The sequence below is a fragment of the Terrapene carolina genome, unplaced genomic scaffold (assembly GCF_002925995.2).
Source record: "Terrapene carolina triunguis isolate 2854851 unplaced genomic scaffold, T_m_triunguis-2.0 Scaffold95, whole genome shotgun sequence".
In the NCBI taxonomy this organism is placed as follows: domain Eukaryota; kingdom Metazoa; phylum Chordata; order Testudines; family Emydidae; genus Terrapene; species Terrapene triunguis.
This window is the reverse complement of record NW_020664446.1, coordinates 28,452,772-28,465,868: the sequence shown is the minus strand read 5'-3', so window position 1 is coordinate 28,465,868 and position 13,097 is coordinate 28,452,772. Positions and strand designations below refer to the sequence as shown.

Genomic DNA, 13,097 nt, shown 5'->3' with positions numbered 1-13,097 from the left:
TTGATTCATTCATGATGTTTAAGAGAACATTTCTTTTATATTTGAAAATGTGACTTGATTTAACATATTTTTGATTTTTCCAGGGATGGATAAACATAGGACGGACTGTGGGTCACACTGCACTGGCTCAGTTAGCAAGTCTACAAAGTCTTCATACAGGATGTCCTGATATCAAAGCCAAGTACCTGTATCTGACTGGGAAAACTCTGCGTTTACTTGCGGTTAATGTGGACCCCTTAAATTCAGATATTTACTGGAATGAAAATGTTATGGTATGAATTTGGTTCTAAATTAAGATTATTAGATATATATTGATGGTAAGTGCTTACTAGACTGATGCTCTTTATGTACTATTAATGCTTTTTTAATTGAAGGATAGATTGTGCAAATTGCTCAGAACCCATAGTAAAAGGAGTCTTGCCTTCCCCAGAGCTCCCAGGTGCACACCTTCACTGTGTTCTACAGCCCCATGTGGCTGGCCACCTCTGCTGTAAGCCCTGCTTCCTCACTCCCTTTGAGATGTGTTCCTGGGGGCTTGTCTAAACAAATGGTTAGTGCAGGGCAAGCTGAGGAGTAAATCTGCAACACAGTAGCATGCCACACACTAACTGTCCATGTGAACCCTGCTACTGCACACTAAAAGTTCTCTAGTGCACTTTGATCTAATCCACTTTTAAATGGGAATAGGTCATTGCACACTAGGGAACTTTTAGCCAGGTCCACATGAACAGTTATTGAACAGAGCATTAGTGCTCTGTAGATTTACATCCCAGCTTGCCATGCACTATCTGTGTAGACAAGCCCTGGGAGGGACTTAGCAGTCAGTGCACTCCCAGAGCACAGAGTGTAAAATTATGTATGTCTTTTGTATAGGCTGTGCAGTGAGAGGGAGACTTCTGCGCATGTCTGTATGGGCCAGGCAGAATCTGATTCTGAATGAACATATATAAAATACAATGAATGTTATTTGATAAGCTCAAGTTTACATCTTTTTACAGTATTTTGACCACTGGGAGAAAAGAGTTGAGCCTCTTCAAATCCTGAATAAAAATGTTCATGAGAGCTGAATTGAGCAGAACATTTACCAAAATGTCAAAATAGTGATGTCAGGGACTGGAGGAGAAGGTTTTCTTTAACTCTTTCACCGCTGCTTCCCCACTACATTACTGTGTAGCACAGTGTTGCCTACCCTTGTGATTTTTATCATGTGTCTCATGATATTTGGTGCTTTCCTTAAAGCCCTAGCCCCTGGAGTCAAGGGAATATGTGAGAATCTCAGTTTTTATTTAAAAATATAAAAGTAAGGTTCTAGCTCTCATGGTTGTAGAGAGAAACTTGAAAATATATACCCTAATTCTCAAAACCCAGAAGGCAAATATAATCCCCCACCCCAATTATTTTTTTTTAAAAATCTCATTATATTTAAGACAGTTTCATGTTTTCTGGGAACCTGACTCAGGATTTTTGAATGCTTGAGGATAGAACTACTGTTGGCATTCCACTGAAACCAGTGAAGTCACTCCCTCCCCACCATCCCCTAGTATACTCTCATTCCCGCTTGTGGGAGGAGGGTGAGAAGATTCAGAGATGGGCTAGATTCCAGGGATTAGCCAAGGAGACAACCCTTGAATATTAGTTATTTAGTATGAGTCCTTTTAACACTGCACTGTACCTGAGTAAATACCTCATGCTCTGGTGGGCAGTTTATGTCCCACCATTAAAGTTAATAAAGTTGTGGTCTCCTGCTTAAAAATCCATCCCCATGTCTATGTTTCATTCTCCTGTGTCCTGATTAATGTTAGGTACTTAGCAGATTCATCACTATCACATGCTAACCAGAGTTTAATGCCTCATAAACTTGCTAATTCACTTGATATTATAAAGGTATTATTGTGGTGAGATACACCCTCTCTCCATTTTTAAGGCTGAAACTAGCTTCCTCTTTATCCAGCTGAATTTCACTCCTCCTAACTTTAAGCACAATAACTAATCCACTTACATTTTAGTGAGATAGATATATTAATGAATCCTCTCTGTTACTGGTGGGTAGGAAGAAACTCCATTGAACACCATGAAGCCTCCCACAACCAAAGCAGAATGCAATGAACGTGAAATGACAAGTAGCAGTTCTCCAATTAGTAAAAAACAACATCAGGATCAAAGGAAGAAAGCAAATGAATTAAAGGTATTTTACATAGATATTTATATAAATAACTTGATGGCTTCCTTTTTATGCCTGGGGCTGATTAGCCTTATGGGTGAGGTGTTTTTAGCAAATGGAATCTGAGGCTGAAGAATGAGTGTTGTAGCAGAATTCACTCTTACAGACAATTAACATTTTAATACGAAGCTTTTAATTAAATATCCAAAGTAAAGAAGCAAACAGAAAATGGGGCCAACTGTTTCAAATACAAGTTACAAAACCTGTTGGGCTTTTCTTTCTCATCATCTCCCCTTTTCTCCCTTCACATTTTCCTCTTCTTTCACTCTTACCTCTTTTCCCCATCTCCCTGGTTGCTGCAGGTTAGCTAGCCTCTTCTTCCCTGACTAGCTGTCATTTGGTTTAATTTGTATTCAGAACTGAGTTGGGAGAGAGTGTCTGGGATTTGCACAATGTACAGTAAATAAACAAGGCAAATTTAAATGTGCCTGTTCTTCTTGTAAGAACTTTGAATTATAGGAGAGGAAAGCCGCTTGAGGAGAAGCGGGAATTGAGAGTAAAGAGATTTTAACTTGCCTGACTGTGTACAATCCCATATTCTTTACTTTTGGCATATTTTTGGTACATTCTTGTTCTTGAATATTTTGAAGTTTTCTGCTGCAGGTGACTGGATCAAGAAGCTGAACTGGTGTCATTATTGCTGGCAAACAGCTTGAAAATTACACAAGCCAGTCAGAGTAGGAAGTTACTCTCATTCACAAGTGATTAGTGAGAAACAACTATAGTGATTATACAGATGCGAACAGTGCTGATTGGCTAATAATGACTGGCATTTTGGTATAATGCTAGCTAGTACATATACAATTGTAGATGTTTTATTGTAGACAAAATTTCTCTTTTAAAAGAAAAATATAAACTAGAAGTTTAAGATTAGATGTTTTTTAAAAGAATAGTTTAATCGGTATAGCTCTCCACTAACTGATCATTCAGTCTAGTCTCTTGATTGCACTCTATTAACTATCACTGATGTTAATAGATATTAAATGCATTCCTTACAAGGAGACTAAACCCATACCATTTTTCATCAAACTTTAAAAAAATACCATTATACAAGAACAAAACCAGATTTATCTGCCAAGACTGTAGTGATCAAAAATGCATCAATAATATATTTATGTAATTTAACAAATATTTTAATGTAGAACATTTTTATTATTTAGAGAAAACGGATTTTGGCCCAAAGATACCTCTCTCAATCCAGTGAAGTTTTGCTTCAGTGCATGAATGTTGCATTAAGTAACAATATAATTGATATTCTGGCTGCTGCTAGTCTTGAAATCATTGAATGCATTGGACAATTTGATCCAGTTTCAAGTAGCCAGTTTTTGGCCCTTCATCAGGTAACACAACTTCTGCTTTTTATGGGGCTGGTCTACACTGGGGGGGGATTGATCCAAGATACGCAACTTTAGCTACGCGAATAGCGTAGCTGAAGTCGAAGTAGCTTGGATCGAATTACCTGGGGTCCAGACGGCGTGGGATCGACGGCCGCGGCTCCCCCGTCGACTGCGCTACCGCCGCTCACTCTGGTGGAGTTCCGGAGTCGACGGTGAGCGCATTCAGGGATCGATATATCACGTCTTAACGAGACGCGATATATCGATCCCAGATAAATCGATTGCTACCCGCCGATACGGCGGGTAGTGAAGACGTACCCTAAGTCCCTTTACAATGTAAAAAAAGAGCTTCGAGTACCATAAGTAAATTTGTCTATTTGGGTAGCATGACAACTGACCATTAACCCACTATGTAAGAGCTAGGTAGTGGTATTATTATTCATAATAATTAAATATACAATATGTTTTCTGATTTTAGTGATTTTTGTCAATGTATTATTGACATATGACCATTGTAAAACCTGGATAATTTTCATAGTATGGACTTCAGGTTTTCACTAGTAGATGCCATTATTGTATCATTTTACTATGTATAAAATATCATAATAAAATTAAATTAACTAAAACTGTACTGCAATAAAAAGTGCAATTCTGCCCTCTAAAGTGAGTGTAAAAATGGCTGGGTTTCTAGGATTGTGAAAATGATGCCCAGGGTTTCTGCATTCATTGTGTTAAAGCAGATTGGAAAATTTTACCTGTACATTTGGTTTGTCAGATTTATATCTACATCAGTATGTCCAACCCTTTGCATTGTTGACCATTTTCCAGCAACTAATTTTCAGGCTTCCTAAAGGTGGTTTAAGCTGTCTTCTTCTAGTTACTTTGTGTTTATAGTTACTAGATACTGAATTTCTGAAATAAATTTCCGCACACCTTTGGAAGTAATCTTCTGACACAATCCCAGTGGGCCTGATTTGGAGGCTTAGGCTCCCATAAACTCATTAGAACTCTCCCCAGCTCAGTGCAGGGAGGAGCATTCCAGCAATCAGGACTAATGGAGAGATCAATTTCAGAAAGGAAATTAATAGCTAAGAAATCTTCCAGTCTTCATAATTTATCGCCAAAGCTTTTACACTGTTTTGTAGCTGTAAATAATGGTAATATGTTTGCCATTTCATTTCACCTTTATATGACAAGCTTTTTCAATAACTATTTGTATGAAACATTTGAGAAAATAAACAAATATTAAAATATTACAGAGCTGTTCATCATCTATGATGATGAAGGATATCCTGCTAGCAGCCACTTCTAACACTAGCAGCTCTCAGCTGGCAGCACTATTGCATCTTCAGCATCACTTAAAACAAAATGGAGACATAACCAGTAGTCTTCTCAAAAATGTGGAGCAGAGGCTAACTGCTACCTCAAAGGTAACTTCTTGAACCGTACTATGTATGAGTGGAACAAAGTTGTTCTGGAGCAAAATAATGACCCATAGCAAGTCAAATTTTATGTTATTATGTATAATATTTGTACGTATGTATTAGAGTCTATACAGTTCCTTTTACAGAGGAGTATAAATGATCCAGGTGTATATTCCTATGGAAATGCTTGAATTGCTTTTAGAAAATATAAATGTTGAGTTGAAATATTTTGCTATTCCTTTCTACTGATAATATTAATCAGTTTCAACATTTGGTAGTTTTTTAGCGTGATATGCAGTATAGTAGGCAAATAACTCATGTTAATGTTAGCCATGAATTATTGCTTTAACTTCATTTATTGTGCACTACACTAAAATATTCTTTTCTAAGTATGCCTTTTGCAAATAGCAGTGCCTTATTTTTTGGAACTATTATAATCAGTCTCTTGATAAATGCACTGCACGTGTTGTTCATAAAAAGATAGGAAAAGTAATGTCAGTTTTAAATTATTGTACAGGCATGGGGAAATCTCTGTGTTCTTGCACAACATTTTAACATCGTAAATGAATTGCCACCAAACTTCCATATACTCATTCTCCAGCATTCAAATGACAGGTATAAAACTTTATCATTTTGTTTTGTACAAACTTTATTTTCCTTTGCCAAGTTATTTTGACTTTTACTTCTACTTATGTTGATTTTGTAATCTAGGGTAAGTGAACAAGTTCAGAAAAAATAAGAACTGACCAAAACTCAAACATGAACCTAAAGTCATTTTTAAGTTTCCACAATTCTCTCTCTTTCTGTTCCTCAGGGTGGACAGGAGAGACCCAAAATCTTAAACGTGGTCTACAAAATTATTCTTTACAGCCCCCATGTTTCATTATACATCCCTATAGAGATGGTGGGAAGAGTGACACTTAGTGATTGAAGGACCAGATATGTATTAGTGAAAGTCTCTTAACAAGTGTAGCAGCAAAAGAACCTTCTCCCCAAGCTTTCACACACATACTTGGGTGATGTTTGCTTACAATTCTGCAGGCTGTCTTCTTTACCTTTCTTCTGCTCCCTGAAAGCAGAGATTTTTTTCTCTCCTTCCCCAATCCCATAAGGGCATATGCATACAGCATCTGGGAGAATGCTTTCCAATGCCGATAGACAGGCTTGAGCTATCGCACTAAAAATAGCAGTGTGGCCATGGCGACTTCGATTAGCCACCCAAGTATAATCCCACCCAACCCCCTGGGTACATACTAAGTCAGCTAGCCCAAGTTACTGCCCGTGGCCACACTGCTATTTTTAGCATGCTAACTCAAATAGAGCTAGTGCATCTGTCTACCCATGCTAGGAAGCATCTTTCCAGCTGTTGTGTAGACATAGCCTGAGAAAGTGGAGGAGGTGGACAAGAAAATTAGTGCAGCAATTCAAAAACCACCAGGATAGTGGGTGGATTTAACAGTGCTCATTGATCTGGCTCCACATCTTAACAATTTTGAGTAAGTGTGGCTCATTGTGCTTTGTCTCATCAATTTTCCTGCTCTGACGAGATCACATGAAGCAAGCTAGGTGCCAGTCAGCCACTTGTATGTGGATCTTTGCAGTAGTAGCCAGCCACCCCAACAGTCTACTTGAGGGAGCAGCCCACAAGATAACCACTCCATGGTTCAGTCCATTTTTTTCTGTGTCTATTAGATCCCCTACTGTTTAAGGATTATATCCCTCAAAAGCAATCAGGAGCAGATCTGAACATCTGGCAGTCTCTGATTTGCCAGCTCTGGACTTGGTCTGCAAGATTTGGGCACTTGCCCAAGTTCAGGAGTGCTTAATACATCTCGGGGCATGTGAACATGTAACATTAGAGGGCAATGATTACTTATTTGAAAGGCTGAAGGGTCTGAATATGTGAATAGTCAAATATTCCATTCTGTTTTTTATTGCTTTCCATAGATCAATGTTGTATAGTGCAATGATTGATAAGCAAAAACTCAGTAGCGGACAACAGAAAGGAAAACCAGGTCAGCCAATGGGTGAGTGTCTCTGTTTAGAAATAAAGTGATCAAAATGGTGATGTTAGGAGATCCATAGCTCTCACTGTTGCATTCAGTACAAGAAAATCTAATTCATGCAGTCAAGCAATTGATATAATTTTAAGACAGAGTGCTAAGGAGTATAGTCTTACCTTGATACCTGGAAATTTATGTACATAATTCCCATTAATGCCAGTGGAAGTTATATGCATGACAGATGTACTGTTTCTGTGCTTATCACTAGTCCAAATTTACAATAATCTAATCGCGTTGTTTATGAGGGCCAAAAAATGGTCATAGTCAGAAAAATGGTTATTGTAAGCTTTTTATTGTTATACCCTTTTTATAAGTGAGGCGTGATTTGTGTGTTTTAAAGTATTATATGTCATAATAATAAAATGCAAATAGCATGGGGGGGGGGAGAATCGTTTTTCTTGCTGCACCAGGGAATGTGCTTTTAGATACTTGATTCTCTTTCTGCCATTGTGTCTCCAAGTTCAAGATAAACTTATATTACTGTTTTTTAACTCGATATTGACCATACCTAAATAATTGTGCTATTATTTAATACTATATTTTATCACTTTATATACTGGAATTATTCAAAGTGAAATATAAAAAATATGTGGCTATATGGAAATTATTTTTTTAGAAGGAAAATGTTCTCAATTACTTTTTTTTCTTTTATTAGTGCGGGCTAAAGTTTATCGTTTTCCTGTGAATCCTGATACAATCTTGATTTTGTTGGAAAAAGTACATCTTTACAAACAGGAAAGGATGAATAATCTCCTCAGACAGGAATTACAAAAGAAATTCCATGTAGAGAAAATTGACTTTCGAAAATGGCAAGAAACTACTCCCAAAATAGATATGGTAATATATTTGATTTAGGATTTTTATTTTTAAAAGAGACATCAAAATATATATGGAAGATAAAACAAAAAGCTGTGCAAAATAGCGCTCATCTACAATTCTTAACATTTATTCTTCTTCGAGTGATTGCTCAGGTGTATTCCACTATAGGTGTGCGTGCTCGCCACGTGCACCGGTGCCGGAAGTTTTTCCCTTAGCAGTATCCATAGAGGGGGAGCACCGCTGCGACCCTTGGAGTGGCGCCGACATATCGCGCCATAAAGGGGGCTGCGTGCTCCCCCCCACCCTCAGTTCCTTCTTGCCGCCAGTGAAGGTAGTCGGAACTTGCTCCAGCTTAGCTTAGCTGCAGCGTTTCTAGCTTAGTGGTATCCAGTTTCACTGATCTCTTCCCTTACTGAACTTTCTTTCGCGAGTGCCTGGCTCGGGGCATGCCCCGTGACCCAGGCTTCAAGTCGTGCGACTCCTGTCGCAACTCCATGCCCAGAAGCGATCCACACAATCTGTCTGGGCGAGTCTCACATTAGTGACAAGTGCAAGATCTGCCGCTCCTTCAAGCCGCGGATGAAGAAGGAACGTGAGATCCGACTCCGAGCTCTTTTAATGGAGTCGGCATTGGCCCCGGCACCGGCACGTCGAGCCGACGCCGGGCTCCGCGTCTTCGGCACATGGCGAAGCGCCTCCGGTGCGCTGTTCCGAATCGGCACCCGGTACCACGTCCTTGGTGCGCAGCGAGGCGCCGTCGACGTCCCGGCACCGCTCCCCAGCTAAGAAGCCAGGGAAGTCTCAGCGGCGCCGAGAGAAGGACAGGGGTGAGGCCAGACCTGAGTTGGGCAGCCCGCGATCCCCATCGGGACAGAGACCTCCGACTCAGGATGAGCGGAGTAGTCCAGTCCTGTCCGCGCGAGCCTCGCTGGAGGTACGCATGCCTTCGACGCCAGAGGCAGCTCAGGCCGTGCGTGACATCTTAGCACTTCCAGTGCCGGGAGCGCCACCTCAGTCGGGCCCCTGGTCCTGTGGGAAGCCGCCTTTGGACGCCCATCAGCCCTCCCCGGAGGTGTCGGGGGTCGAGGCACCGTCCCGGGTCGAGGTGCTGAGCAGAGCCCCGAGACACACGTCAACTCCGCGTCCGGACTCTTCAACGAGCGGATCCCACTCCTCCGCTCTTGGACACCGTCGCAGAGGCGACAAGAGACGGCGCCGTTCCTCTTCCAGCCGCTCCGAGAGGAACAGGTCTCGATGCCGTCAGCACCGGTGCTCGTACTTAAGTGCCCGCTATCGCAGAGGCCATGCCCGGAGCGCGTCCCGAGAGTCCCTGGCACCACGGCACAGTGGCCACGGGCGCCACAATGAGTCCAGCGAGACAGTTCCTCGGACATCTACCTATCAACATTGTCCAGGACGAAGTCTCGGGGCAGGAGCCGTCACAATAGAGACAGCTCCAGTCGTTCCCACGGTACCGTGCACTCTTCCAGGACTTCGGCTTCAGTACGCAGCCGTCTCTCCCTGGGCCACATCGCGCTGCAAGAACAACCAGTCCTGCCGCCCGATGCACCTCAGTTCCAGGCCGTGCCCTGGCAGGGACAATGGTGCCAGTGGGCACCGTGGCCTCAGGCACCTGCGCAGCCAGGACCTCGCTCCGTGGCGGGAGCCTCTCAGGACCGACCCGCGTCACCTCCCCAGCACCGGGATCAGGCCGTGGGCGCCGAACCCCCGGCACCAACTCCGGCACCGAACCCAGACGTGGAGCTCACGATGCCGTTGGCCGCCGAAGGCACTGCACCGTCCACCTCTTTGGCACAGGGCGATTCGGTTGTGGTACCACCTCCCTCTTCCCAAGAGGACTTTAAAGCACATCAAGAGCTGCTTCGGAGGGTGGCAGCCAACCTCGAACTCCGGGCCGAGGAGATGGAGGAGCCCTCCGATACTCTCTTCAATGTCCTCACCTCCTCAGTACCGGGGCGTGTGGCGCTCCCTTTCCATCAGGGAGTCGCCAACATCACCACTGGCCTTTGGCAGACCCCGGCCTCTCTTGGCCCGATTTCCAAGAAGGCCGAGAGGAAGTACTTTGTCACCGCAAGGGGTCTCAAGTACCTTTACACCCGCCCAGCTCCAAACTCCCTGGTGGTAAAGTCAGTCCACCACCGCGATCGGAATGGTCAGCCCGCGCCCACGCTAAAGGACAAAGACGCTCGTAGACTTGATATCTTTGGAAAAAAGGTTTATTCGTCAACGAGTTTCCAGCTCAGAGTGGCCAACTATCAGGTGCTTCTGAGTCGTTACGAGTTTAATCTCGGGGGATCCCTCCCCAAGTTTGAGCCCCTCATTCCTGACAAGGATGCGAAGGAGTTCCGGGTGCTGATTGAGCAGGGTGAGACCGCCGCCAAAGCGGCTCTCCAGGCGGCTTCGGATGCAGCAGACACAGCCGCTCGTTCGATGGCTTCCGCGGTCTCCATGCGACGGGTGTCGTGGCTCTCGCTTTCGGGGCTGTTGTCAGACTCCCAGTCCATAATGCAGGACCTGCCGTTTGATAGCAAGGCCCTTTTCGAGGAACAGACAGACACCCGTCTGCACGGGATGAAGGACTCCCACACCACCCTGCAGAGCTAGACCTGTACGTCCCGCCTGCCAAGGGCAAGCCCAGGCCTCAACCCTCTGCTCAGCAAGCTAGGGGCAGATATGAACCCCCACCTAAGCGGCAGAGGGAACAAAGGCGTCGGTCCCAACGCCAATCCCACTCGGCCCCACGGCCTGGGGCCTTGAAGGCCAAACGGCCGGGAAAACGGCGTTTTTGACTCGTTGAGGGGGGTCACCGGGCCTGTTGCCAGTGTACCCCCCACCCAGTTAATAAAGTTACCTTTTCTAAACCCTTTATCGGACTTCCGACTGCAGTGGTCCCATATAACGTTGGACCAATGGGTCCACAGCACCATCTCCCAAGGGTACAGGCTGCAGTTTGTTTCAACCCCTCCCAACTGTCCCCCAGCCAGGAGGTAGAGCGCCTCCTCTCTCTGGGAGCGGTGGAAAGGGTACCACGGGAATACCAGGGCAGGGGCTTTTACTCCAGGTATCACCTCATCCCCAAGGCGAAGGGCGGGCTTCTGCCCATCCTCGACCTGCGGAATCTCAACCAGTTTCTGGTGCGTGGCAAATTCCGCATGGTGTCCCTGGCCTCTATTATTCCATCCCTAGACCAGGGGGATTGGTTTACAGCGCTGGGCCTCCAGGATGCGTACTTTCACATCCACATTTTCGAGGGTCACAGGCGCTTCCTCCGTTTCCTGGTGGGTCAGGACCACTTCCAATTTACGGTCCTCCCCTTTGGCCTTTCTACTGCCCCCAGGGTATTTACAAAATGTATGGTGGTGGTGGTGGCGGCCCACCTCAGGAGGAAAGGGCTGTAGATCTTCTCCTACCTCGACAACTGGCTGCTCAAGGGCCAGTCTCGCGCTCTGGTGCAGCAGCAGACGAGCTTCCTGCTAGACACCAGCAGGGCTCTAGGCCTACTGGTAAACAAGGAGAAATCCCTGTTAATTCCGGTTCAGCGCATAAGCTTTATAGGCGCGCTGTTAGATTCCTGGGTAGCCATGGCCTCCCTCCCACGGGCTCTCATCGCCTCGGTCACGGCCTTTCCAGTAACCAGCACAGGTGTGCCTCCAAATCCTAGGCCACATGGCAGCTTGCACCTATGTGGTGAGACATGCCAGACTTCGGATGCAGCCCCTTCAGCTCTGGCTGGCCTCCCGGTATTCCCAGGCCAGGGATGGCCTGGACAAGGTGGTCACAGTGCCGCCCAAGGTGGTGGCAGACCTCCAATGGTGGTCCCTCCCGAGCAACAAGCTTCAGGGTATTCCCTTCCGAGAGCCCCCTCCCTCACTAGATCTAGTGTCGGACGCCTCGGACCTGGGCTGGGGAGCCCACGTGGGGGATTTCAGGACCCAGGGGAACTAACCCTGCACATAAATGTCAGGGAGCTCAGGGCCGTACGCCTGGCGTGCGTGGCATTTCACCAGCACATACAAGGGAGGGTGGTCAGAGTCCTCACGGACAACACGACCGCCATGTATTACGTCAACAAACAGGGGGGCACGCGTTCTCGGGCCTTATGCCAGGAAGCCCAGCTCCTGTGGGAGTTCTGTATAGCCCACAATATACTTCTGCGGGCTTTTTACCTGCCCGGCAAGAGCAACACGCTCGCAGACCGCCTGAGCAGGCTATTCTCCCAACAGCACGAGTGGTCCCTGCACAAGGAGCTGGCCAGGTGGATCTTCCTACTGTGGGGTGCTCCCCAGGTAGACCTATTCGCCACCGCCCAGAATCGACAGTGTCCTCGATTCTGCTCCAGAGCGTGAGAGGGCGACGGGGCGCTATCGGATGCGTTCCTGTTCCCATGGTCGGGGCCCCTGTTGTACGCCTTCCCGCCCTTCCCCTTAATAGACAGGGTCCTGCAGAAGGTAAAGTCAGACGGGGCGAGGATTATCCTCATAGCCCTGGATTGGGCCCGTCAGCATTGGTACGGGTCCCTGCTGCAACTCTTAGCGGCCCCTCCTCGCAGGCTGCCGCTACACCCGGACCTCCTCTCGCAGGAGGAAAGTCGTCTCCTCCATCCCAATCTAGCCGTGCTCCACCTGATAGCGTGGCTGGTTCATGGTTAGATGAGGAGGAGGGGAGGTGTTCTGAGGATGTAAGAAGGGTCCTGCTGGAAAGTAGGAAACCCTACACGCGGCGAACCTACCTGGCTAAGTGGTATAGCTTCTCTATGTGGGCGAGGGATAGAGGTTCCTCTCCCTCTTCCGCGTCTATCCAGCTTGTCCTCGATTACCTCCTGTCCCTTAGGACCCAAGGCCTGGCGCCCTCCTCCATCAGGGTGCACCTGGCGGCCATTTCAGCTTTCCATCCCCCGGTGCAGGGCCTGTCTGTGTCTTCACATCACATGACAGCCCGGTTTCTGAAAGGGTTAGATCGGGCATTCCCTTACGCCAGACCCCCGGTCCCGCTCTAGGACCTAAACATGGTACTCTCCTGCCTCACAGGGCCTCCCTTTGAGGCGTTAGCCACGTGTTCGTAGTCCCACCTGTTGTGGAAGGTGGCGTTCTTAGTGGCTATCACCTCAGCCCGCTGGGTCTCCGAGCTCAGGGCCCTGACCTCTGAACCGCCATATACGGTCTTTCATAAGGACAAGGTTCAGCTCTGCCCTCACCCTGCCTTTTTGCCGAAG

The 13,097-nt window shown here is 46.2% G+C and overlaps 1 protein-coding gene across 1 annotated transcript in view; it reads left to right on the top strand.

Moving 5' to 3' along the window:
* Nucleotides 1–13,097, top strand: part of CFAP46 (cilia and flagella associated protein 46) — a 195,461-nt gene that overhangs the window by 143,732 nt on the left and 38,632 nt on the right. The window contains exons 44-50 of the mRNA XM_026651052.1: nt 84–272; nt 2,051–2,185; nt 3,382–3,561; nt 4,818–4,988; nt 5,500–5,597; nt 6,930–7,009; nt 7,701–7,882. Of these exons, the coding sequence (XP_026506837.1) occupies nt 84–272; nt 2,051–2,185; nt 3,382–3,561; nt 4,818–4,988; nt 5,500–5,597; nt 6,930–7,009; nt 7,701–7,882 (1,035 nt within the window). The remainder of the gene's footprint in view (nt 1–83; nt 273–2,050; nt 2,186–3,381; nt 3,562–4,817; nt 4,989–5,499; nt 5,598–6,929; nt 7,010–7,700; nt 7,883–13,097) is intronic.